Source organism: Myodes glareolus, chromosome 4, assembly GCF_982192425.1.
Source record: "Myodes glareolus chromosome 4, mMyoGla1.1, whole genome shotgun sequence".
NCBI lineage: Eukaryota > Metazoa > Chordata > Mammalia > Rodentia > Cricetidae > Myodes > Myodes glareolus.
The window spans coordinates 101339919-101365254 of NC_142029.1; the positions used below are offsets into that span (position 1 = coordinate 101339919).

The following is a 25336-nucleotide window of genomic DNA, read 5'->3' on the forward strand; positions in this document are numbered from 1 at the left end:
CTCTTGTTTCCGTAAATTCTCTACACAGAGTAAGAGCGCCATAGCTGAACACCTTCTCAAGCCATTATTATGAAGTACTCACAATTTGCAATGTTTATCTTACTGAATTTGGCAAACTATTGGGTTTTGCACTGATGCCTCTTTTTGTGGGTAGATGTGGTCTCTTTTTTTAAAGATGGTAATAATGCATTTACTTATTTTATTTTTATATTTCTTCATGTCTATAGCATTAACTATAGCTTGAAAGTTACCTGTGTCATGGACTGTCAAAACATAAATCTGCCACTTTTCACATGAATTATTGAGAAAGCTACAGGTCTTTCTAGCTGCCACTCTGCATCCCAAGTGTGTTGAGGTAGCCTCCGTGAGCCTGAGTTAGTATATCCTGTGTGCCTGGTTCTGGGTTGACAGACCTATCTTTACCATGTCATTGAAATCACCTATCAACCCCTGTGGCCCCTACTTTATAGGTAAAAAGTGGCTTCAGAACATCCAAGCGGGGTTTTAAGGCTCTAAATGGAAACTTGAATTTGAACCAGGTATCTCTTATAAACACCATCACCCAGAATCTTCCATTACACTCAGTGTGGCTGAAGAGACAGCTCAGCCATTAAAGGCTAGGCTCACAGCCATTACACTATGTTATGTGTTCCTTATGCATTCTGAGGAGCCCCTACAGTGCCCCAGAAACAACTTCCAAATGCTGAAAGTTGAGAAAATGGTGAAGCCCTTTTCTTTCAGACTTCGTCAAATTTGTTTGTTTGTAGATAAAACTGGGTTTGGGGAAGTTAAATGTCTGCCCTAGATCACATGTCCTTTGTGAGCTAAAACCATGCTTAAGTCTTTGTTCATCTAATAGTATGATTTCCCTGCTGGCCCCACGACCTCATTCTCTAGGGTGGTGCAGGACAGTGGTCTGTATTCTGTCAATTATATTTTAAATAAATGCTAATTGGCCAGTAGTCAGGTAGGAAGTATAGGCAAGACAACCAGACAGGAAGTAGAGGTGGGTCAATGAGAACAGGAGAATTCTGGGAAGGAAGAAACCCATTCCTCTTCAATCCTTCTCAGACACAAAAGAAAAAAGATGTGACTGCCTCATTAAAAAAGGTACCGAGCCATAAAAAGGTGCCTAACATAGATAAGAATAATAGGTTAATATAAGTTATAAGAGTTAATAAGAAGCTTGAGCTAATAGACCAATCAGTTTATGATTGATGTAGACCTCTGTGTGATTTCTTTGGGACTTAACGATTGTGGGAATCGGGCAGGACAGAAAACCGCAGTCAACACTAGGCGGCTGATCAACTTGAGATTTAGGACAACCTAATTCTGTCAAGGCAATTTCTCTCTGTGTGAAGTCTTCATTTAGTGCTGGCCTCTTCTTTGACGCTGGACATGTCTGTGGGTGGGGTTTCCATCCCTGAGTGCTTTCAAGGCAGGAAATCAAAGTTTTACAGTGTTTAGGAGTTACCCACGTTTAGTGGGTCGAAAGACCTATGGGTAGAAAGTGCAAAACTAACCCCCACCCTCACTCACCCCAGGACTTCCCCTAAAGGCCCAGGTGCTCTTACCATTGAGGGATCTAGGCACTCAGAAGGGTTTTTGAAGAACATGGCACAAGACCCTCACAGTATAGAAGCCAATGTCTAAGTTGAAAACGAGTTATTCAAGGTAACAGTTAAGTGCTCAAAAGCTAGGTCATGTGTGTCCAAATCCTAGTGCACCACACTCTCAAGTTGAACAGCCTCAGCCTGTCACTTTCCTTGGGCCTTGAGCCATATTTGGGAACAATCCTAATATGTGTGGTATATTAGAGATGCTTCAAACTCTCTCTGATACTTCTCCATTCAAGAGGCCTCAGCTTCCCTCCCTCCCCTTAAGTCTGAGATGGTTCGTGATTGATTTTACCAATAAGGTCTAGACAAGGGTCATTGTGTGACAGACCAGGACAGTGCAGAGATTCCTCCAGCTTGGATTCTTGCTGAGACCATTTTAGGTTTAACTAGAATTCGATGTCCTTGATGGAGAATCCAATGGAAAATTACCCAGCTCTATCCTAGGACCCCTAGGTCAGGGTATTGTAGCTAATTTATCCATTAAATTGCTTGCTCCTGCAGAACCCCCTCCAGCTAACTGCTTATCTTGGCTTCTTTTAAATTGCTCCTAACTGTGAAACCCCTGTGCAGCTGCTGAGAGAGATGTCAGGATGTGGTTTTTGCCTTCAAAACCCTGAGCTCTGGACCCAAAGGGCTATCCTGAATACCGAGTGTTATCCTAACTGGCAGTAATAAAGACCCCCAACTGGCTGCACACTGTGTCTCGGTGCTCATCTCTGGTATGTGACCCACACAATTGTGTATTTCATTGTGCCATGCCGTGCCTTCAAGGGGTGATCAGCTTCTGCTTTGGTCTTGTGAAGCCTCAAAATGCCCCAGAAAAGGTTAGATTACCCGAGGCCACCTTACCTAACATTGAAGTCGAGGTTAGACACTTGAAGAGGGTGTGTGTTTGGGGGAGGCCGCTTCCAGCTGCGCTAGCCTTAGGAATCATCATGGCTGGCTCTCACGACCTTACAGAGCAGAGAAAAATCTTGTTCTAGTACCTAACCCACAGAATCATGAGGAACAATAGCAACAAGGTGTTGGTTTTAGATGCTGTGAGTAATTGGTTATATAGCAATAGTTAACTGGAACAGGACCAGAAGCTGGAAGAATTCAATGCCCTGAAATACCTGTGTGGTTTAGAGCAGCACATGGCCCAGTCAGTGGTCGGGAAGAGCGAGTCATTGCACATTTACTACCCAGTTGTTCTCACCCTAATCCGGCTGAGAGAGTCACAGCAGTGAACATATTTGAGTTATATGACTTTATGGAAACCAGGGGTAAGTAGGAACTAGTTTTATACTTAGCACCGAGGACCTTACTTCCTCAAAGATTCAGGGCTCCAGTGCTGTTGTGTGTTGCCTCTTCTCATGGTAGGACACCTTCAGCTCTCTGGGCTGGCCTGGAGGGGTCAGGCCCAGGGATCGTGTTTCATCACTGCTGATGGAAATTCAGCTGCTATCGATTGGGCAAGCTCTGATGCCCTTCCCGAGTCAGGAGAGAAACCCCAATGATTGTTGAGTAAATACAGTATTCTGTTCACTACATCAATTAGGCTGACCCCAGGGGTTGCAGGATCCCCTGGCTCCCCCATTTGCAATGACAGCTGCCATGCTAATGAATGCACATTGACATGATAATTAAGCCATTACACAGAAAGGGGATGCCCTAGGAGCGGCGGCTTCCTGGGGCCAGCTAGAACTGATGGAGGCTACAAACTGACTTGGCCTGCAATGCCTTGGCTAGTCCCCACTCACTCCCATAGGTTGACAGGCTGACTCTGGGGGGTGAAGGCAGGGATGAGGTGGGGAGGGGGAGACCAGGATGCATGCTGCCCGAATGCTGCCAGTACTCCCTTTATTGCAAGACATCCCTAATAAGATGTTACCTGAAAGGAATTCCCTATTCCTTTGTGGAGGAAGGCGTGAACCTGTCAATTCCAAGAGGTCTTCTCTAGGAACGGCAGGCAGAGGAAATTTAGGAGAATGAAGTGCCCCCAAAGGCCCATATCTTGCCTACATGGCACCAATGGGAAAAGCCAATCTTCTCAGCGTATTTTGGGGGGAGCCATCACAGTGGAGATCCATGCTTCAGCTCACCAGGACTGACTGGATGCAGTCTGCTTGACCAGAGCACCAGCTGAGGAGTAAGGTGGACCAGGAGTGCGTCTCCACTCAGCAACCCCTTGACTGTGGATTCTGGCTAATCAGATGGCCTTTTCCCGCCTTCATTTCCACAACTGCTTTACTTCCTGTAAGATTGGTCCAGGGCAGCATTTTACAAAGACGATGGAACCACCTACCATGGCAGAGAGCTCCATGGACAGAGAGATCACCATGCTTGGTTACAGAGCTTCTAGAAGGGCTTCCAGACAAACTTTGTTTCATGCTTGGTGACTACCTAGAGGTGTGGCTGCATGCAGAGTGTGCTCAGTGTAAACGAAGTCATAAAGAGGGGCAGAAAACAGCACTTCCAGGTCACCTTATGATACGTGACTTATCACACATTCATCTCCCTACCAAGCCATCCACCCAGTGCATATTAGAGGAATATAGCACAGAAATAAACACAGACCAAATCAGTGCCTGGCTCTTAAAAATACCTTGTCAGCAAATGGGCAGCTGAGTTAAAAGCTGTGGGTGGCATCCCACTGTTCTAATGCAGGGAAGTGTGCAGCTTGCTTCACATGCCTTGCTCCACACTGTGTCTGTGCTGCCTCTTGGCCCTAGGTTAATCCAATTCAGACGAGTGGCAATGTGCAAGGTACAAGGGGACCTTGGGTGTGCTGTTTCGTAAGATAGCTGCAGAGCAAGTGATAATCTGGAGAATGTATATTTACCTGTACATGCTAAAGCCTGTCAGGCACGAGGGTGCATCAATAGGCAGGCTAAGTTGCCCCAACGCTGCATTCAAACCTGAGGATTCTGAAGTCACGTCTGTGTTTATCAGGGCAAGTGCTGTGCTTGATTAGACGTAGGCACGGTCGACACAGGGATGGAGAGAAAGAACTCTTGGTGACAGATATTTGTCCTGTCAGACATAGGGGAGGTCTGAGAGACCTTCCAGTGATGAGTTTTTCTGTGTCTCCTTTGCCGTGCTGTTTCATCATAAGAGATAACCCACCCCTGTGCACCCCTGTGTGTGTTACAGGTCCCTCCATGAGCTGAAGACGGTTTCACTACTGTCCCTCCATTCTCTTCAAAGAGACAGAGAGGACTCTATTGGACTGTGAGAGAATGGGAGAAGTTGGGGAGAAAAGGAGCATACAGGACAGAGGGTGCCTGTGGAGGGGTCTGGGGGAGAGGAACAGAAAACTTTCAGGAAGGTGTCGGTTAGATCTCCATGACCAGAGACTCTGAGTTTCTACTCGGCCTGATTCTGTTTCCATTATTTCAGTTCCTAACTCAGCAGGTATCCATGAGCTGCCAGTTTTGTGCCAGCTCCTGCTCTGGCCACTGAAGATGCTCAGCGGAGCTAGGCTCCACCTGAAACATAGAGAGATCCATCCACAGTGAGCAGCCATCAAGCTAGAGAAAGGCTAGACAGACCTTGGTGGTACCCTGGCAGGGTAAGCTTGCCATCTACCATGATTAAATGGTCCCTCCCTGTCTCCACTGAAGTCTTTTAACAACTGAATTCTAAAGCTACCTCATGCATGAAAGAATTCCATATAAAACAAGTAAAGGGATTGATTAATGGTCCTTTATCCTCTAGCATGTGTTTCTTGGAAATCATTTAATGAGGCTCTCATGATCATGGCTATTTTATTTGTGTGTATGTGTGCACACACTTGGGAGCCAGAGGGCAACCTTGGGTGTCATTCTTCAGTAGACACCATCTACCTATATTTCCAATAACAAGTGTGTCACTGGCCTGGGAATCATCAGGTAGGCTGGGGTGGCTGGGCAGTCGTCACTAGGGATCTGCCTCCCTACCTCCCCAGCACTGCAATTATAAATGTTCATAAATGTTCACTACCGCGCCCAACATTTTTTTTTTCAATTTTGGGGTTGAATTCAGATCCATATGCTCGCAAGGCAAGTGCCTTACCAATTATCCTGTTTTTCTAGCTGCCACTCCCAAATATCTTACTCCCAGCTCATCCATCCATCCTATAAAATTGGCAGCAAAATGAGGGAGAAAACAGGGCAATATGGCATGCATGCAGGCAGGCCTGGCTCTGCATGCAGGAGAACGGTACTCTGGTCCTCTTAGTGCACAGAGGGTGGAGGAGGGCTGGAGGCTAGCTGCATAGACTGTTCATTCTTGATTTCAGTCAAAGTTTCGGAGCCTGACGAATTAACAAAACAGGAAAGATTCCTGGCCACTAAAGGGGAAATCCACCTGAATTCCCTTCCCTCAGGGTTGTCCCCCCAACAAGCAGTGATTGGGATGACAGACAAGAGACTGGGGACAGCCAGGATGTTGAAAAGTTCATCCATGTCCTGGGACCCCATGGACAGCTAACTCCACACTTGAGGCTATCAGGAACACACTGCTGAGTGCTTTGCTTTATTCCCCCCCCCAACCCCCGTGAAATCCTGGGGACTGTCAAATAAATGACAAGACCCATTTTACAAGTAGACCAGAAGTCTGCCGTGTTGCGGCCGAGCTGATTTCCTATCTTATCTTGAGTCATCAGTCTCTCATTCAGCCTTCCACAAACAACTCAGCCGTGAGATTGGCACAAGGGGTTGATGGTCCAAGCATCTCTCAGGACTGTGGTCTGTCATGAGTCTCAAAGAATGAGCAGGGGCTGAGCTCAGCCCCCTGCTAGGAAGAACTTGGTTAGCTGGGCCAGAGAAGCAAATCCAGTCACTGAGATACAGAAGGTGGCCTCCGGGTTTAAGAGGGACAATGACAATGGCCATGACGACAGAATCTTCGGGCATTTTATTTATTATTTCATGTGCTGTTTGTTCATTACCTCACTACCTCAGACTGCCTTGACGACTCCTTTTTTTACGTAAAGAAACTGAAGGTCAGAGAGAAACTTCCTAGCTTCACGTACCTTCTGAGGGGTGGTGCTGAGGCTTAAATTTGAAGTGTTGGAATCTAGAGTTACCTGTGGTGAAAAAAATACATCACTATTCTTACAAGATAAACTTGCGGAGACCGCAAAGGCTATACCCAGAGCCAATTTTCCTGATGAAATGTGGTGCTCATGCCCCATTATTTCTTCCCCTCTTCCTCTGGGACCCTCTCATCTTGTGTCTTTTTGTCATCTACATGACACTACAAGACCCAGGTATAACTTGAAAACTACAGTCACATGAAGCAGAATTCAGGGGTAAGAACCCCTGAGTGCGTATGAGTGTGGAGCTGTCTAGTTTCCAGATTAGCAAGGTTAATTCTGCATTCCTGGAGAGCAATGTGGTATTCAGAAGCAGAGCTCCGGGGCTGCACCCCGTGTCAATGCAGCAAGGATCCTAGATTCTGAGGCCAGGCCTGTGTTCTGGGACTAGGCATGCATGGGTCAAAGTTCCAGTCCAGATGGTAAACAGAGAAAAATCTCAGCCTTAGATGATACTCTACCATGTGAGGCAAAAGTTATGGTAATCCCTCCTCTGCGGGTGTTTGTGGATGAAATGAGACAACGTCCATGGAACGCTTTGCTGGGTGTTTGGCATGGGGCTTGATAAATGAAGCCTGTTATCTGTTTGCTCAACAAACATTAGCATCTATTCCGTGTATCAGCTCCAGTGGAAGACTGCATTTGAACAGTCTTCTTCTGAGCTCCTGGGAGGTGTTCTGGTTTTCTTCATGGAGTCTTGCACAGTAAGTTTATTACTTGGCTTTTGAAGTTTCTGGTTGCAGTTTGGAATTGAACCCTCCAACTCTTTAAAACTTTTTTAAGCTATGAAATCTTTAAAATACGCTGTTTAAAAAAAAACTCTCTAAAATTCAACCCAAATAAATTGGTTTAGCTCCAACTCTCTGCCCCTGCAGAGCACATCAACCAAGTCAAAGGACCTGTCTGAGGCAAGCTAAGGGTTCATTCTCCCCATCCTAGAGACAGAAACAGGGGCGGCTCTCCTGTTTCATCATCTGGGAGACACAGGGGTCCTTCCTTCACAGTAATTGTCAGACTTGTCCGTGACTGATGCCCTCAAAAGGCTGCGTCTTCCACTCCTACAGATGCATAAACATAACAACTAGTATAAACACACAAACCAGCAACAGCCTGTCTACCTCCTTTTAAAGATAGGAGTAAGTTTCTTGATGCCAATGAGCATCAATACTGAATAGTACTCATTTAGTTTGCATTGCTTAGGTAATAATAGCGATACTTTTGTTTTCTGGTGTGTTTCGCCACTAAAAATTGCCCAGGATTATAAATATGCTTGATGCATATCTTTGATTTTTTTGTTGTATTTAAAACATACTCATATTGCAAAATCAAACAATTTAGATATTCTAGAGAGTTTTAAAACTTTTGGTGTTTTAAAAAGTTTGGGTTCATTATTTTATTAGTGTGTGTGTATGAGTGTGTGTGTGTGCGTGTGTGTGTGTGTGTGTGTGTGTGATATGCTATGTGACAGTGGAGGCCAGAAGAAAGTGGTGGGGATCTTGGAACTGTAAGTGCAGGCCTTATGGGAAAGCCGTGTTCCCAAGGCTGCAGTCTGAAAGCCTGTCTTCATGATTGTAGAGCAAGTACTTTTAGCCACCGCGTCGTCCCTCTTGCCACCACTTCAAAGGCTTTAAGTACTGACAAACTATCCCTCAAATAAGTTGAACTGGGGCTAGTGAGATGGCTCAGTCAGGAAAGTCCCGCTATGCAAGCCTGAGGAATTGACATGGATCCTTAAAAGTCACACAAAAGTCAAGCACAGCATCTATCTGTAATCTCAGAGAAAGGAAGATTGGTGGGGCTTGCTGGCCAGCCCATGTAGCCACTTCAGTGAACTAGATCTAGGTTCAGTGAGAAACCTTATCTTAGAAAGAGTTAGAGAAACAGCTGGGGAAAATACCCAGTGTCAACTTCTGCTTACACACATCGGTAGATTCACACACACACACACACACACACACACACACACACACACACACACACACGTCAAATCAATTGGTTTTCACAAATCTGCACCAGCCTTGATACCTAATCTTTGCAAAGTTAAGGTTTGAAAACATATTGGCTTCTTAAAATATCAAGTTACGTTTGTTTTTTTTACATGGTGCCAATGAGTATTTTCCCCATATTTATTGATTACTAGCATTTTCCTAATTACTGCATTTTTGCCTGAGCAAGCCATGGAAAGTGAGCCAGTTCACAGTGTTCCTCCATGGTCTCTGCTTCAGCTCCTCCCTTGGGTTCAGGTCCTGACTTCCTTCCATGGTGGACTACAGACTCAGCTGAAGTAAACCCCTTCTAACTCAAGCTGCCTTTCGTCATGGAGTTTTATTACAGCTGTAGAAAGTCAGCTAAGATACCATGTTACCTACATAGCGCGCCAGCCTACAGCCGCACCTGTAAACTTATAGACGACAGCCTTACTCTCCAGCCTACAGCCGCACCTGTAACCTCATAGACGACAGCCTTACTTACCAGCCTACAACCACACCTGTAAACTCATAGACTACAGCCTTACTCTCCAGCCTACAGCCACACCTGTAAACTTATAGACGACAGCCTTACTCTCCAGCCTACAGCCGCACCTGTAAACTTATAGACGACAGCCTTACTCTCCAGCCTACAGCCGCACCTGTAAACTTATAGACGACAGCCTTACTTACCAGCCTACAACCACACCTGTAAACTCATAGACTACAGCCTTACTCTCCAGCCTACAGCCACACCTGTAAACTTATAGACGACAGCCTTACTCTCCAGCCTACAGCCGCACCTGTAAACTTATAGACGACAGCCTTACTCTCCAGCCTACAGCCGCACCTGTAAACTCATAGACGACAGCCTTACTTACCAGCCTACAGCCACACCTGTAAACTCATAGACTACAGCCTTACTCTCCAGCCTACAGCCGCACCTGTAAACTTATAGACGACAGCCTTACTCTCCAGCCTACAGCCGCACCTGTAAACTTATAGACGACAGCCTTACTCTCCAGCCTACAGCCGCACCTGTAAACTCATAGACGACAGCCTTACTTACCAGCCTACAGCCACACCTGTAAACTTATAGACGACAGCCTTACTCTCCAGCCTACAGCCACACCTGTAAACTCATAGACGACAGCCTTACTCTCCAGCCTACAGCCGCACCTGTAAACTACAACCTTATTTACCAGCCTACAACCACACCTGTAAGCTTATAGACTACAGTCCTACTAACTTTGCTTTCTTCTTTCCCAGAAATAGTATTCTACTGTAGGATATACTCTGATATTTAATTAAGTAACAGTACTAAGTAATAACACGTAGAATTTTGGCGCTTTTATTTTCTTTATTAATGGTATGAAAAACTTCATTGTGTTTATGATTATCCACATAATACAATCTCAGTGTTGCCAAATTTGTATTAGCTAATCTAATAAGAACAAAATGGTATCTCATTCCTACTTTGCTCTGCTTTTCTAATTGCTAACGAAATTAAAAACTTTTTCTTAGCCATTCACATTTCATTCGTTTCTTTCTATATCAGTAAGCTTTCCAGTAAAGACAGTCAGACAAAAGCCTCCAAACACAAGGGCTCAGATCCCATAAATATTCCCTTTCTCCTGCGTTACTGTGCCAGGGCAGTGAGCAGAGCAGGGCTGGGAGACAGCTCTGCTCCAGGAAGTATCCCAGACTCTAAGTCTTTCCTTTGTTACTGCACCATCTTTGAGGGCATGGCCTCGGTCATCAGATGACTCAGGGCCTCAAGTCTACACTCTAGCCCTGAAGCAGTAAGGAGAGCAATGTCCTGTGCATACAGCCGCCTTGTGTACAGTCTGTGACTGCACACTGCAGATGTTACTGCTCACTGTGGCAGTGGGGTTCTTTTGTATGCCTTCCTGTGTTTGTACCTTCTCACTGGCTCTGTTTTTATTCTTGTTTAGCCGTATGTGCATTGCTAAGATAGTTGTAACAATTTTTATTTACTTTTTTTTTTTTTTGGTTTTGCTGTTGTTGAGACAGGTTTTCGCTGTGTAACAGCCCTGGCTGTCCTGGAACTCACTCTGTATTCTACGGTGGCCTCCAATTTATAGAGATTCATCTACCTCTGCCTTCCTGAGTGCTGGGATTAAAGCCGTGATCCACCCTGTGTGGCTACATTTTTAAAATTTTATTTTTAATTAAAATAGTATATCACTTCCCTTCTTCCATCTCCTCCTTCCAATCCTCCAATCTGCTCCACCTCAAATTTATGGCCTCTTTTTTCCTAGTATTATTAAATATCTATACATGTATATGTGTATACATGAATAAATAAATAATAAAAAAAAACCATTAGTGTTGCTTGTATGTATTTGTTTTTAGGGCTGATCACTTGGTATTATATAACCAAAGAGGGAGCTCATCTCTGAGAACAGTCACTAACTGCTAGTCATTCCTTATCTAGGTGTGGAACCCCATAAGATTTCCCTTTCTACAGCAACATGCCAGCTCATCGTGGAATTGTTCAGGTCTTATTGGGCAGCCATATTGTTGAGATTTTGGGGGTGTGACTTCCTTTTCAGTTCTAGGAGACACCATTTCACAGTAAATGTCCTCTGACCTGTAAGGTCTTTTCTCTTCCTCTTTGAAGTCCCCTGGACCATACTGGTATAGGAGTTATGTTGTAGATGTATCTGTTGTGTTTGATCACCTCACGATCAGCTGTACTCTGCATTTTGACCCACTGTGGCTTGCTGTGGGATCACATTCTTGTTGTTAAAAGGTACATTCAGAATTTCTGTCTCATATCAGGAGTCATCTGGTATGGGACAGAAGAGAAGACTATAGAAAAATTTTACTTTCTCCATCTCTATTTTGTCTATATCCTATTCTTCATTGAATGTATGTTTATATGAATGATGTTTAAGTTTTTCACGATGAACAATAGATTTTCCTACAGAGCCTTTTCCTGCAGTAATCTTTGAAGTTTCCAGGAAGAAGATGGGCCCCACAGGAACAACTCCATAAGAGCACTTTTTTTGGGTACCAGCTGCTGAAATGGTGCACCTTCTCGTAACGTTCTGGCCAGAACTCCAAATAAGAACTTTAAACAAAACAAAACAAAACCAAAAACCCTATTGACAGCTCAGAAATTGTTTGCAACTATACTAGACAGTAATTTTAAAACTTAACCATCACTTTACTTTTGCAGGATCCCATTAAGAGAATATCACCCCCATGATGAGCAGGAAGCAATTCTAGAGGACGACTCCCCTATCCCAAAAAACTTTGTCCTTAGGGTTGGGAGCAGTGTTCAGGGGTTGTTGATTACTACTTGTACTAGATAGAGGATTGGGTAAAAACTATGTTTGTTAAAAAAAAGGGGGGGGATGATAATAGTGGGGAATAGAGTAAATACTTGTGAGCTATTATTTATGGATAAGTTACATTGGTATCATTTTTGTATGTTGATACAAATTCAACTTATATTTGTTATTTTTGTTTACATTATTTGTACACTTATGCAGAGTTATTCTGTCAGATTGTATACACGTATGTTTCTAACTCTGTTTAGGACATTTTGTATATTGATACAACTTTTAGGATACATTTTCATATTACATCATACATTACTCCTACCTCTGATCAAGATACTTATAGATTATTTACATTTTAAAGTCATTATTCTCATTTGTTTCACTTTTGTTTACAGATTATTTAATATTCTAACACTAAGTTTGAGTCTTTAAGTTATACAGGTGTTAAATATTATAGGTCAATAGTTGTTCATATTTGTTGTACATACAGTCAGATCAATTAGGTTCTTTAGATACATAGAGATTGTATTCTGTCTAGATAGGTAATCTTCAACCTTAAATAAATAACCCTTTTATTATTTATAATTCTGAACTAGTATGGAATTATTTTGTGATTTCCATCTTCAATGGTTTTTTTGCAATAGTCTCTGCCTGAAGAAAAAAAGCATCTTCTTTGGTGAGTGTTGGGGGAGAACAATATTTATCTGTGGGTGTAAAGATAAGGATTTAGACTTCTGATAGGAATTACAGTGTTTTAGGAAATGGACAATTCTTCTCTCATGTCTATGAGCTTTTCAGCCAAGGAGTAGTTGACTAATTTATGGTACCAGGCATAATTTCTCTCCTTTTCAGAGGACTTTCAGGTCAATCAGGCAGGTATCGTTAATGCCAAGATGTAAGTGCCATTGTTTCACCTTCAGGGACATCTTGATGGCCATTGTTGAGGTTCATAGGCATCACAGCTTGTATATCATCTGCCAATACTACCGCAGCCAGTCCTCAGCAGGAGGCTTTCCCATCAGATCTAGCTCTTCAAGTCCTGTGTTGGAAGTTCATGGAGTCTTCAGCCAAAGGGACTTACTTTCAACTTCTGAGAGACAAGCAGGGACACTAGCAATAATCTATACTATTGGGGGAGTCTCTTGGATTTTCCTGACAAACAATTTGGAAGGAGGTTTCTTATGCCTCTTACTGGGATTTGGTTGGCTAGTCTATAGCTCTTGGTGGGGTGCACTGTCATCCCAAGTAGTGCAACTTCATTTAAAAACATATACGTATGTATGCATATATACACACAAATGTATTATACTCAATTTTAGATAAGTATAAAATGATGGTTCCTTATATTGTTCTCAAACTTCCTTGTTGTTATTTATCCTTTTCCCCTCCCTCCCACTTCTCCAATAAGAGCCGTGCCCCTGCTCTCCCCATTCTCCCTTCACATCATATGTGTCCTGTTGATTTCCTCTGCAGAACCCCTCCAACATGGTCCCTTTTTATTTTTCTGGTATCTATGGTTACTCCAAATTATATATTCATACCTGAAGATTTTAAGTTAGGAGCTTTAGATGAGAGAGAAAATCCAATATTTGTCTTTCTGGGTCCTGGTTTCCTCACTCAACATAACATTATCTAGTTTCATCCAATTTACAAAATGGTCATGATTTCATTTTTCTTTACAACTGTGTATATGTTTTACATTTTCATTATTATCCATCAGCTACAAACATTTATGTTATTTCCCTTCACTATTGTGGATTTGGTGTCAATGGAGTTGGCTCAGCAAGTATCTGTGGAGTAGGGTGCCCAATCCTTAGGACACATGCCAAGGAGTGGTACATCTGAGTCATATAGTAAATTCCATTTTTAGACTTTTGAGAATTTTCTACCTGGATTTTCAGAGTAGCTGCAGCAATGTTTACACAGTGAGTGAGGGCTCCCTTTATCCACATGTTCTCCAGCATTCATTTTTGACAGTTTTGTTGATTTTTCTCATTCTAGCTGGGATGAAATGAACCCTCAAAGTTGTTTTATTTTGCATTTCCCTAATTATTAAGGATGATGAGCACTTAGGAGGTATTTCTTAGATGTTTTTATTTCTTCTATTGAGACCTCTGTTTAGATTCCCTAGGCTATTTTTTAATTGGGTCATTTGTTTCCTTGACTCTTTGTTCTTTGAGCTCTGTATGTTAATGTTCTGTCAGATATATAGTTGGCAAGGATCTTCTCCTCTTCTGTGGGTTTCTTCTTTGATTGTTTCCTAGGCTGTAGAGAACTTTTCAGTTTTACGAATTCCCACTTGTCAGTTGTTGACCTTAACTCGTGGGCAAATGACATTCTCACATACATAAGAAAACACTGAATTATTTTCTTGGTATTTTCCTTGTCAATTTTGGTGAAAAGATTGGAAAACCAGTTATCTATCTTCCTCTTTTTGAAATTAAAGTTTATATAAAGTAAAGGTTATTTGTTTTTTGCAAGGTTTGTAAAATTTTCAAGCCATACATAGTGTACTATGTTCTTTGTGCTGAAAGTGTTGCCTGATGGTTTTCTTTGGTAGTTAAAGAGTTTTGTACATCTTGTTTACAGGTGGTCCATGACAGGATGTTTAGTTAATTATAACATAAAAGTAAAGCTCATTCAATGAAAACATTGATTATTTAAAAAAGTTTTTTTTTGAGGCATGGTCTCATGTCTTGCCTCAAGTTTGCCATGCAGCTGAGGATGACTTTGAACTCATGATCCTTCTGCTTCCATCTCCCTAGGGCTAGGATCACAGGTATGGGGCACTCTGCCTGGCAAGAAACTTGGATTTTCGAGTTCCGATTGTTCCTTGTGCTGTTGATAAGTAACAAGATGCTCTCTCCATGCTGAGGAGCAGTGAGGAGCCGCCAGGCACAAAGCAAACGGCCTGCACTCTGAAGAAGACTGCATGACTTAGTCAGGATGGTCAGTAGGCTAGGTGGGCCCAATTCCCTCCCCATTCATAGCATTTTCATTCATGATGGATGTGTTGGGATGTAGAGCATCCCAATACAAGGAGCATCTATGATTGCGTTTTCTAGAGGGTGAAGCTTCGGTTTCTACCAAGATTTTTTTTTTTTTTTTACAACTACAGAACATTTCTTTATTTTCACTAAGACTTTCCCAGAGGACATAACTAAGCTTGTCACCACCCCACCCCCCACAAGGGGTTAGTGCACTCGCTGCTAATAAAGCAGATACCAACAGTTTCAAGGACTGGAACCAACCTTAAATGGCAAAGAACATTTTCTCTCTGAATTATCATAAAAATGTTTAAGTAAAAAAAAAAGAAAAAGAGTAAAGGGGCAATAATGGTGGTTTTCTGAATGAAAAGATCATTCATGTTCCATGTCATACATTCAATCTTGGCTCTAGCGTAACAAAATGAAAACAGGATTACTATCATACAAAATGTTCACTACAGCACGCTGTATGCACCTGTTTCAAGCCCACCCCCAGCCCCTAATGCTTCCGACTCAACTACTTCCCAGCTTGTTGGGCCTGTCGACGAAGGAGCACGTAGATCTTCTCTTTGATCCAGTCTTTGTTATAAGGCTGGTACGTCTGTGTATCAGCTCGGTAAACAAGACAGCTGAGATCTGCCAGATCATCAATAAAATCAAACAATTGACTGATATCGTATGTGATGGAGGGGCTGTTGGGATTCATTCTTTTAAGATGTTCTTCATACATCTTACAAACACCTTCCATGCACTCATTCACAGACTCATAGTCTGCATAAGTCCTGCCTTCTGGCCTCTTGGTAGGCTGTACCAGCAAAATGGTGTGAGACATCTCGTCAGACGCTTTGCTGCAGCCGCCGCTAACACCACCGCCGCCGCCGCCGCCGCACACGAGCTCCTCTACCAAGATTTTGAATGTCTCTGTTCTTTCTGTAGCTATGTCCTCCTCTCATTCCTATATATGAGCAGTTGTACACTTCCTGTTGAAAGCTGGTGATTTGGGTTTCATGCAGTTGAAAGCTAAAAGCATTCTAACTCATGGAGGCAACTAAGTAAGAAGATGGAGTGTGTACTCCAACAATAGACAGCAACTCCATGCCTCTGTACCATTCCCTCCTCGCTCTTCGCCTGCCTCTTCCTCCAGGAAGCATTTCCTAACTACCCCTACCCCGAGAGTCACCTGGATAGAAATAATTTCAATTTTAATTCAAATTGAGATGGCACTCAGGATACTGTCCTTAATCATGTGGGTGTTTTGTACACAACAAGCACACAGCAAACACTTTCTCACCAGAGTAGCCTTGGTGTGTACTAGGAGAGAGACCTTGAGAACAGACACAGGGGAGCACTTTTCCAGAACACATTATTCTTGGACTGTAAAAGGTGTAAGAGCTCCAAGAATTCACACACAGGGGTGGCCTGTGATACAGTGAGCTTGTCAGCTTCCCCTCTGCGAAGTCATTCTTCTTTGTCTATGTCAGTCTTATGCCAGCCAGTGGCAGAATGGTCTTATGACAATCATTTCTCAGGAGCCAATTTGGGAACGTCTTCTCCCCACTCTGCACCTGCCCCACCTCCCCACTAAGGTAGAGGAAAGCAAACAGTGGAGGACATCGGGCTTGGGAGCCCTCAGAATCTGACTTGCCTCTGTCTCTTTGTGGTCCCAAACAACTGGCTAGTGGTTCTCAACCTGTGGGTCAGGACTCCTTTGGGGTCGCATATCAGATGTCCTGTATATCAGATATTTACATTATGATTCATAATGATAACAAAATTACAGTCATGAAGAAGCAACGAAAATAATTTTATGGTGGGGGGTCATGACAACATGAGGAGCTGTACTAACGGCTTACAGCATTAGGAAGATTGAAAACCACTGTCCTAGGCGGTTGGTTTCACATCTTCGCACTTCAGGCTTTCGTTTCCATAGCAACAGCTGTGTACTTCCTTTCCTGGGTTCCTTTGTAGCCAGCACTTAGGAGTCAGCAGCAAGACACGGTTCTGCTCTTCAGGGCCCATTATCTTTTCCTCCCTTCACCTCCCCTCCAGCCCCCCCTCCCCATTCTGTACACCAGGCCCACTTCCCCTCATTTCCCTTTTCCTAGGGCAAAGAGTCCCAGGACTGAGAAAAGCCCAGAAGTATTTTTTTTTAATAATTGAACAATTCTTTGAGGAATCCATGCAAGAAATTCTAATCTTATTAATCCCCCACTGTGTTACAGTGCTGAAGGGAAGATATCCTGACAGTCTAGAACAAAGGCACACTACATACACACAAACATTACACAAGACTTATTGGAAAGACACGGGAAGGTGGCTGCCTTTGCTTTGCTTGGGAGGGAAGTAGCAAAGAACTGAGCTGAAGACAGGCTTCATAAAGGCTTTCTTGAGGGGTGGGTGGGGGGCACAGAGTTTTCCAGAATGGCCTGGGATTGGTGGGATTCTGTGGCCTGATCTTGGGGAAGCTCAGCGATAGGTGGATTTTTGTGACTTGATCTTGGACTTTTTTTTTCTCTGTGGATAGACCTCGAAGGCATGCATCTCAGGGGGCTGGAAAGAGTAGTCTGGGGGGTCGGATCCTGGCTGCAGCGTTGTCTGTGAAGTGATAGAGATGTGTTTCAGATGCTTTCCCAAGGCAGTGAGGACATGGGGTTCAGCCCAGTGAGTGACCTGTCCAAGTCCACCCCCAAAACTACAACACAGTCCTGTGGGCATTTAGTTCGATTTCAAAAGTTTTCTTTTCAAATTTATTTTTTTCAGGTTTTTATTATTATTATTAAAATTTTTTTACCTCCTTCCCTCCTCCCATTTTCCTCCTCCTCCCTCTATTCCCCCTCCCCCTCCCTCTCCAGTCCAGAGAGCAGTCAGGGTTCCCTACCCTGTGGGAAGTCCAAGGTCCCTCCCCCCCATCCAGTTCTAGGAAGGTGAGCATCCAAACAGACTAGGCTCCCACAAAGCCAGTCCATGCAGTAGAATCAAAACGCAGTGCCATTGTCCTTGGCTTCTCAGTCAGCCCTCCTTGTCAGCCACGTTCAGAGAGTCTGGTTTGATCACATGCTCCATCAGTTCCAGTCCAGCTGGCCTTGGTGCGTTCCTATTAGATCAGCCCCACCATCACAGTGGGTGGATGTACCCCTTGGGGTCTTGACTTCCTTGCTCATGTTCTCTCACCTTCTGCTTCTCATTTGGACCTTGGGAGCTCAGTCCAGTATTTTTTTTTATTTTTGTGTGCATGTGCATGTACGTACCTGTGCACACATGTGTGGTCAGAGAACACTGCACGTGAGTCAGCTCTTTCTTCTTTATCTTCCTGTGTGTGTTTGTGTACGCGCGCGCGCGCAAGCACCTGTGCACATGTGTGATCAGAATAGAGTTCGCATGAGTCAGCTCTCTCTATTCACTATTCGGGTTGCAGGGATTGAACTCGAGTCATCAGGCTTGGTGACAAGGGCTTGTACTTGTGGAGCCATCTCACTGGCCCAGTCTCCATTCTTCTCAGCACACTCTGTACAAAGGTCAGCCTACATAAAGGGATTTTTTTTGTATGCATTGGAGTGGATATCTTTTGGCAACAACCACAGGCTTCATCCGTACTGCCCTTCACACATATGCCTTCTAAACAGTGCCACCGTATGTGGTTTCCACACACTTCTTTAATATGATCTGTGACTTTGCCATGGCCCACAGCAAGAGGCTAGGTTTAATTCCCTGCCTTTTCAGTCTGGGCTGGTGGCAGGGTGAGATGCTGCAGGACTCAGTCTCCTTGAGTTCATTGTTTCCCAAATAACATTTCTTGTCTATTATCTTCAGCTGGTGTAAGAATCCCAGAAAGGTGGTTTTAATTGACAGTAGCAGGGGAACACAGCCTTCAGGTCTGCCTGACCATCATATATGGAAATGAAGAAACCAAGTCCAACCTCAGCTACCATGTGAGTTGCCTCAGCTTTGACTCAGGAAGTCTGAAGAAAGAACAAAACTATCAACATATTGGGAAGTAATTCTCTGTGGGCCTCTCAGCTTTCTGCACATCCTATGGGCAAAAGGAACCAGTTGCTTTAAATTATAATAGAAGAGATGCTGATATGCTTGGTGTGGTGGTACACATCTTTAATCCCAGCACTCAGGAGGCAGAGGCAGGTGGGTCTCTGTGAGTTCGAGGCCAGCCTGGTCTGCAGAGACAGTTCCAGGAGAGCCAGGGCTACACAGAGAAACCCTGTCTTGAACACACACACACATGCGTGCGCCCGGGCACACACACTTACACACACACAGAAGAAGAAAGAAAAGATGCTGATAGTGTAAATATCATAGAACAGCGATTTCATCGCCCTCTGAAGCAAAGGCAGGTTTGTTAACAGCGTATGACATTAGTCTCCTGGTTAATAAAGAAGATATTAGAGCTCTGTTGGAACAGGCTCTGAGCAATGACCTCCACAGGAGCAGGTACAAGGGAGTAACCACCGAGGGAGCAGGCCTGAACCAGAGACATCTGTGGGACCAGGCGCCAGTCAGGGACCTCCTAGGGAGCAGGGACATCTGCAGGAACAGATGACCTCCACCTAAGCAGGCCTGAGGCAGCAACCTCTACAGGAGCAGGTATAAGGGAGCCACTAATGAGGGAGTAGGCCCAAGCCAGAGACCTCTGCAGGACCAGGCACGCATGAGTCAAGGACCTCTGAGGGAGCAGCCCCAAACAAGCAACCTCCATGCAAACAGGCCTGAAAGACCCATGGTATTGCATAGTTGACCCCCAGGAGCACTGAACAACCTCCAGGAACACCAATCAACCTCCAGGGTGACTGGAACCATGGCCCTGACTGCACCATGAGGAGTAATCATCTGAGCCTTGGATCCACTAGCACCTTGGAAGATTGGTCACCAGAGACACAGCCCCAATTACATCAGTCAGAGGATAAGATGGGTAGACAAGGTAAGAACATACTCAACACCACAAAGAACAACACAGCACCAATAAAAACTAGTGACCCTATAACAGCAAGACTTGAATACCCAAATATAGATGAAGCAGAAGAAATGTGACCTAAAAATAACTTTAGAAGAATGTTTGAGGTCCATAAAGATGAAATGAAAAATTTCCTCAAAGAAATGGAGGAAATAACAAACAAAAAATTGGAGGAAATCAACAAATCCCTTAAAGAAAACCAAGAAAAAGTAATCAAACACATAAAAGAAATGATTTAAGACATGAAAACCAAAATAGAGACAATGAAGAAAACACAAACTGAAGGAATTATAGAAACAGAAATTATGATAAAACAATCAGGAATGACAAATGCAAGCATAGACAGAAAAATACTAGAGATGGAAGAGAGAATCTCAAATACTGAAGATAAAATAGAGGGAATAGACTCATTGGTCATAGAAAACATTAAATCTAACAAAAGCTTAACACAAAATATTCAGGAAATATGGAGCCATGAAAAGACCAAACCTAAGAATAGAAGAAGATAGAAGAAAAAGAAGATGTTTAACTCAAAAGCACAGAAAATATATTCAACAAACTCAAAGAAGAAAGCTTTCCTAACCCAAAGAATGGTATGCCTATGAAGACACAAGAAACTTACAGAACACCAAACAGACTGGATCAAAAATAAGTCCCATCTCCACATAATAATCAAAACACTAAACATACAGAATGAAGAAAGAATATTAAGACCTGAGAAAGAAAAAGGCCAAGTAACATATAAAGGCAGACCTATCAGAATTACACCTGACTTCTCAATGGAAACAATGAAAGCCAGAAGGTCCTGGTCAAACATTATACAAACATAAAGAGACCATGTATGCCAGCCCAGATTACTATACCCAGCAAAACTTTCATCACCATAGAAGGACAAAACAAGATATTCCGTGACAGAACCAGATTTAACCAATACTAAGGCCAAAAACCTACCCCTACAGAAAGTACTAGACAGAAAACTCCAATCCAAGGAAGTTGGCTACATTCACAAAAACACAGACAACAGATGATCTCACAGCAGCAAATTCCAAAGAAGGAAAAAACACACACAATAACATCATCACCAACAAAAACTAAAATAACAGGAACTAGCAATCACTGGTCATTAATATCTTTTAATATGAATGAACTCAACTCACCTATAAAAAGGCATAGACGAACAGATTGGATATGAAAACAGAATCCATAATTCTGCTGCATACAAGAAAGACAGCAGCTCAGAATAAAGGGATGGGAAAAAATTTCAATCAAATGGAGAGCTGAAATCAACAAAATAGAAGCAAAGAAACAATATAAAGAATCAATGAGACAAAGAGTTGGTTCTTCAGGAAAATCAACAAAATAGACAAACCTTTATCCAAACTAAGCAAAAGATATAGGGAGAATATCCAAATTAACAAAATCAGATATGAAAAGGGGGACATAACAACAGACACAGAAGAAGTCCAAAGAATTATCAGGTCATATTTCAAAAACCTGTACTATACAAAATTAGAAAACTTAAAGGAAGTGGACAACTTTCTGGATAAATATCACTTACCAAAATTAGATCAAGATCAGATAATCAAGTTAAACAGACCTATAACTGCTAAAGAAATAGAAACAGTCATCAAAATTCTCCCAACCAAAAAAAAGTCCAGGATCAGATGATTTCAGCTCAGAATTCTACAAGATTTTCAAAGAACTAATACCAATACTCCCCAAATTGTTGCACACAATAGAAACAGAAGGAACATTGTCAAACCTTTTTAAAATGAGGCTACAATTCCGCTGATACCCAAACCACACAAAGTTATTACTAAGAAAGAGAGTTACAGACCAATCTAACTCATGAATATTGATGCTAAGATACTGACAAACCGAGTCCAAAACACATCAGAAAAATCATCCACCATAATCAAGTTGGCCTCATCCCAGAGATGAAGATTTTTCAACATATGAAAATCTCTCAACATAATTTATCATATAAACAAACTGGAAAAAAACTCACAGGATTACAGGATCATCTCATTAGATGCTGAAAAAGCTTTTTACAAATTACAACATCCCTTCATGATAAAGGTCTTGAAGAGAACAGGGATACAAGGAACATACCTAAATATAATAAACGCAATATACAGCAAGCCACCAGCCAACATCAAACAAAATGGAAAGAAACTCCTAGTGATCCCACTGAAATCAGGAACAAGGCAAGGTTGTCTACTCTCTCCATATTGATTCAATTCAGCAATTGAGGTTCTAACTAGAGCAATAAGATAACAAAAGGAGATCAAGGGAATACAAATCAGAAAAAATAAGTCAAACTCTATTTGCTGACGATATGATAGTTTATATAAGCAACCCCAAAAATTCTACTAAGGATCTTCTACAACTCATAAATACCTTCAGTAATATAGCAGGATACAAGATTAACTAAAAAACAAAAAATCAGTAAAACCCTCCTGTACACAAATAATAAAAGGGCTGAGAAAGAAATCAGAGAAACAACACCCTTCACAATAGCCACAAATATCATAAAATATCTCGGAGTAACTCTAATTAAACAAGTGAAAGACTTGTATCACAAGATCTTTAAATCTTTGAAGAAAGAAATTGAAGAAGAGATCAGAAAATGGAAAGATCTCCCATGCTCTTGATTAAGTAGATTTACATAGTAAAAATGGCAACCCTTACTAAAAGCAATCTACAGATTTAATGCAATGTCCATCAAAATTCCAGAAAAAAATTCTTTATAGACCTTGAAAGAACAATATTCAACTTCATATGGAAAAGCAAAAAAAAAAAAACAAAAAAACCAAAAACAAACAAACAAACAAAAAAACAGGATAGCCAAAATCCCTGACTTCAAACTCTACTACAGAGCTACATTACTGAAAACAGCCTGGTGCAGGCATAAAAACAGACAGGAGGGCAAATGGAACTGAATTGAAGACTCAGATATCAATCCACACTCTTATGAACACCTGATTTTTGACAAAAAAGCAAAAAATATAAAATGCAACAAAAGAAAGCATATTCAACAAGTGGTGCTGGCATAAACTGGATGTCAATATGTAGAAGAATGAAAAGAGACCTGTATCTATCACCATGCACAAAACTCAAGTCCAAATGGATCAAAGACCTCAACATAAAGTCAACCACACAGAACCTCATAGAAGTAAAAGTGGGAAGTACACTTGAATACACAGGCATAGGAGACCACTTTCTAAATACAACCCCAGTAGCACAGACACTGAGAGAAACAATTAATAAATGAGACCTCCTGAAACTGAAAAGCTTCTGTAAAGCAAAGGACACAGTCAACAAGACAAAACGACAGCCTACAGAATGGGAAAAGATCTTCACTAACCCCATATCAGACAGAGGACTGATTTCCAAAATATACAAAGAACTCAAGAAGTTATTCATTAAAAGAACAAGTAATCCAATAAAAAAAATGGAGTACAGACCTAAACAGAGAACACTCAACAGAGGAATCTAAAATGGCTGAAAGACACTTAAAAAAATGTTCAACATCCTTAGCCATCAGAGAAATGCAAATCAAAACATCTCTGAGATTCCATCTTACACCTGTAAGAATGGCCAAGATCAAAAACACTGATGACAGTTTATACTGGAGATGTTGTGGGGTAAAGGGAACACTCCTGTATTGCTGTGGGAATGCAAGCTGGTACAACCCCTTTGGATATCAGTGTGGCAATTTCTCAGAAAATTAGGAAACAACCTTCTTCAAGACCCAGCAATACACTTTTGGGTATATGCCCAAAGGATTCTCAATCGTACCACAAGGAAATGTCCTCAACTATGTTCATAGCAGCTTTGTTTGTCATAGCCAGAACCTGGAAACAACCTGAATGTCCCTCAACTGAAGAATGCATAAGGAAAATGTGGTGCATTTACACAATGGAGTACTACACAGCAGAAAAAAATAATGACATCTTGAAATTTTCAGGCAAATAGATGAAGCAAGAAAACATCATATTTAGTGAGGTAACCCAAACCCAGAAATATAAACATCATATGTACTCACTCATAAGTGACTTTAAGGCATAAAGCAAAAAAAAAAAAAGAACCAATAACAACAACAACAACCAGCCTACAATTTACAATCCCAGAAAACCTAGATAACAATGAGGATGCCAAGAGAGACTTACATAGATCTAATCTACATGGGAAGTAGAAAAAGGCAAGATTGGAATAAATTGAGAGCATGGGAACCATGGGAGAGGGGTAGAAAGGGGGGGAGAGAAAGGGAGGGGAGTAGAGAAAAATATGAAGCTCAATAAAAACAAAACAAAACAGCAACAGAAGAGAAGATATTGTACCCCTGGCATAAGCCTAATGTGCTTGCTTCTTAACAGTGCAACGGGTCTGTATTCCTGAATTTCAGGGTTCCTTTCTTGTCACGCATCATGCATACAGGTGTTGCTTTCTCTGCATCACACCTCAAAAATCTGACAAAAGGCTCAGTGCTGAAGGGCTTGTCTTGTCCACGTGAAGTCCTGAGTTTCATCCCTGCATCACAAACAAGAGAAGGGAAACAAAGGGGAGGGGCGAGAAGAGGGGAGGGATGGAGACAAGGAGGAGAGGAAGAGAGGAGAAGGGAGGAAGAGAAGGTGATAAAGAGAGAAAATGACACACTCCACTGCTGTACAAATCGTCACTATCACCACGAGAACTAAAGGCCAGGGAGTCTCATATTTGTTACCTGCATCCATGAAACTAGCAGGAAGCTTGCCAGTGGGAGCACCAGTGTCTTCACACCTCTTGACATCCTACTGAGCCCAGAGTAAAGTCATATCCTGAGATGTCATTGTCATTCTAAAAGAGCTCCTTTTAAATTCCCAAGCTTGAGGTGGTTTGCTATGCTGCAGTGCATAATCTGAGAGATGTGTGCACGTGAGCGGTCAATCTCTTCCGGGAGTCTACAGAAGCTGTAGCTAGCGTGCCGCACGCAGGTGCTGAGCTGGGCCTGGATGGATACCCCAGATGTCTCCTTCAAATGTCTACTGTCTTTTCCAGGAGAGCACTCATGGAGGCTGCGGACACGCTGGTTGGGACAGGGCACCAGAGCTACGTCCTACCAGCTTAGTGATCGGCTTGCATCTGAGAGACAAGGTAGCACGTGTGAACGACACTAGAAACTTTAACTCTCAGTAGCCGAGCTTCTGGTGCCCAGTGCCTTTGCTTGTGGGCCACCTCCCACCCACTAACCATTCAAAATTAAACACTAGTCATGTAGCGTTTCTGGCCCTCAGTTTTAATATCTGAAAACTGGGAATAATAATGTTGCATATCCTCCAGGGTTTCTGTGAAGGTTAAGCAATTTAAAACACACGTATCTCTTTGGATGGCACTGATAACACTGGCACTTCCCGTCGTCAATGTGGCCATCACCAGTACCCACCAGCT

General features: G+C 42.6%; 1 protein-coding gene across 1 annotated transcript; it reads right to left on the minus strand.

The window, feature by feature from the left end:
* Positions 1-15069: 15069 nt before the first annotated feature.
* LOC148122412 (enhancer of rudimentary homolog) lies at positions 15070-15835 on the minus strand. Its single transcript, XM_087905763.1, has one exon. The coding sequence runs from the start codon at positions 15773-15775 to the stop codon at positions 15461-15463; it is 315 nt and encodes a 104-aa protein (XP_087761889.1). The 5' UTR covers positions 15776-15835; the 3' UTR covers positions 15070-15460.
* Positions 15836-25336: the final 9501 nt, after the last annotated feature.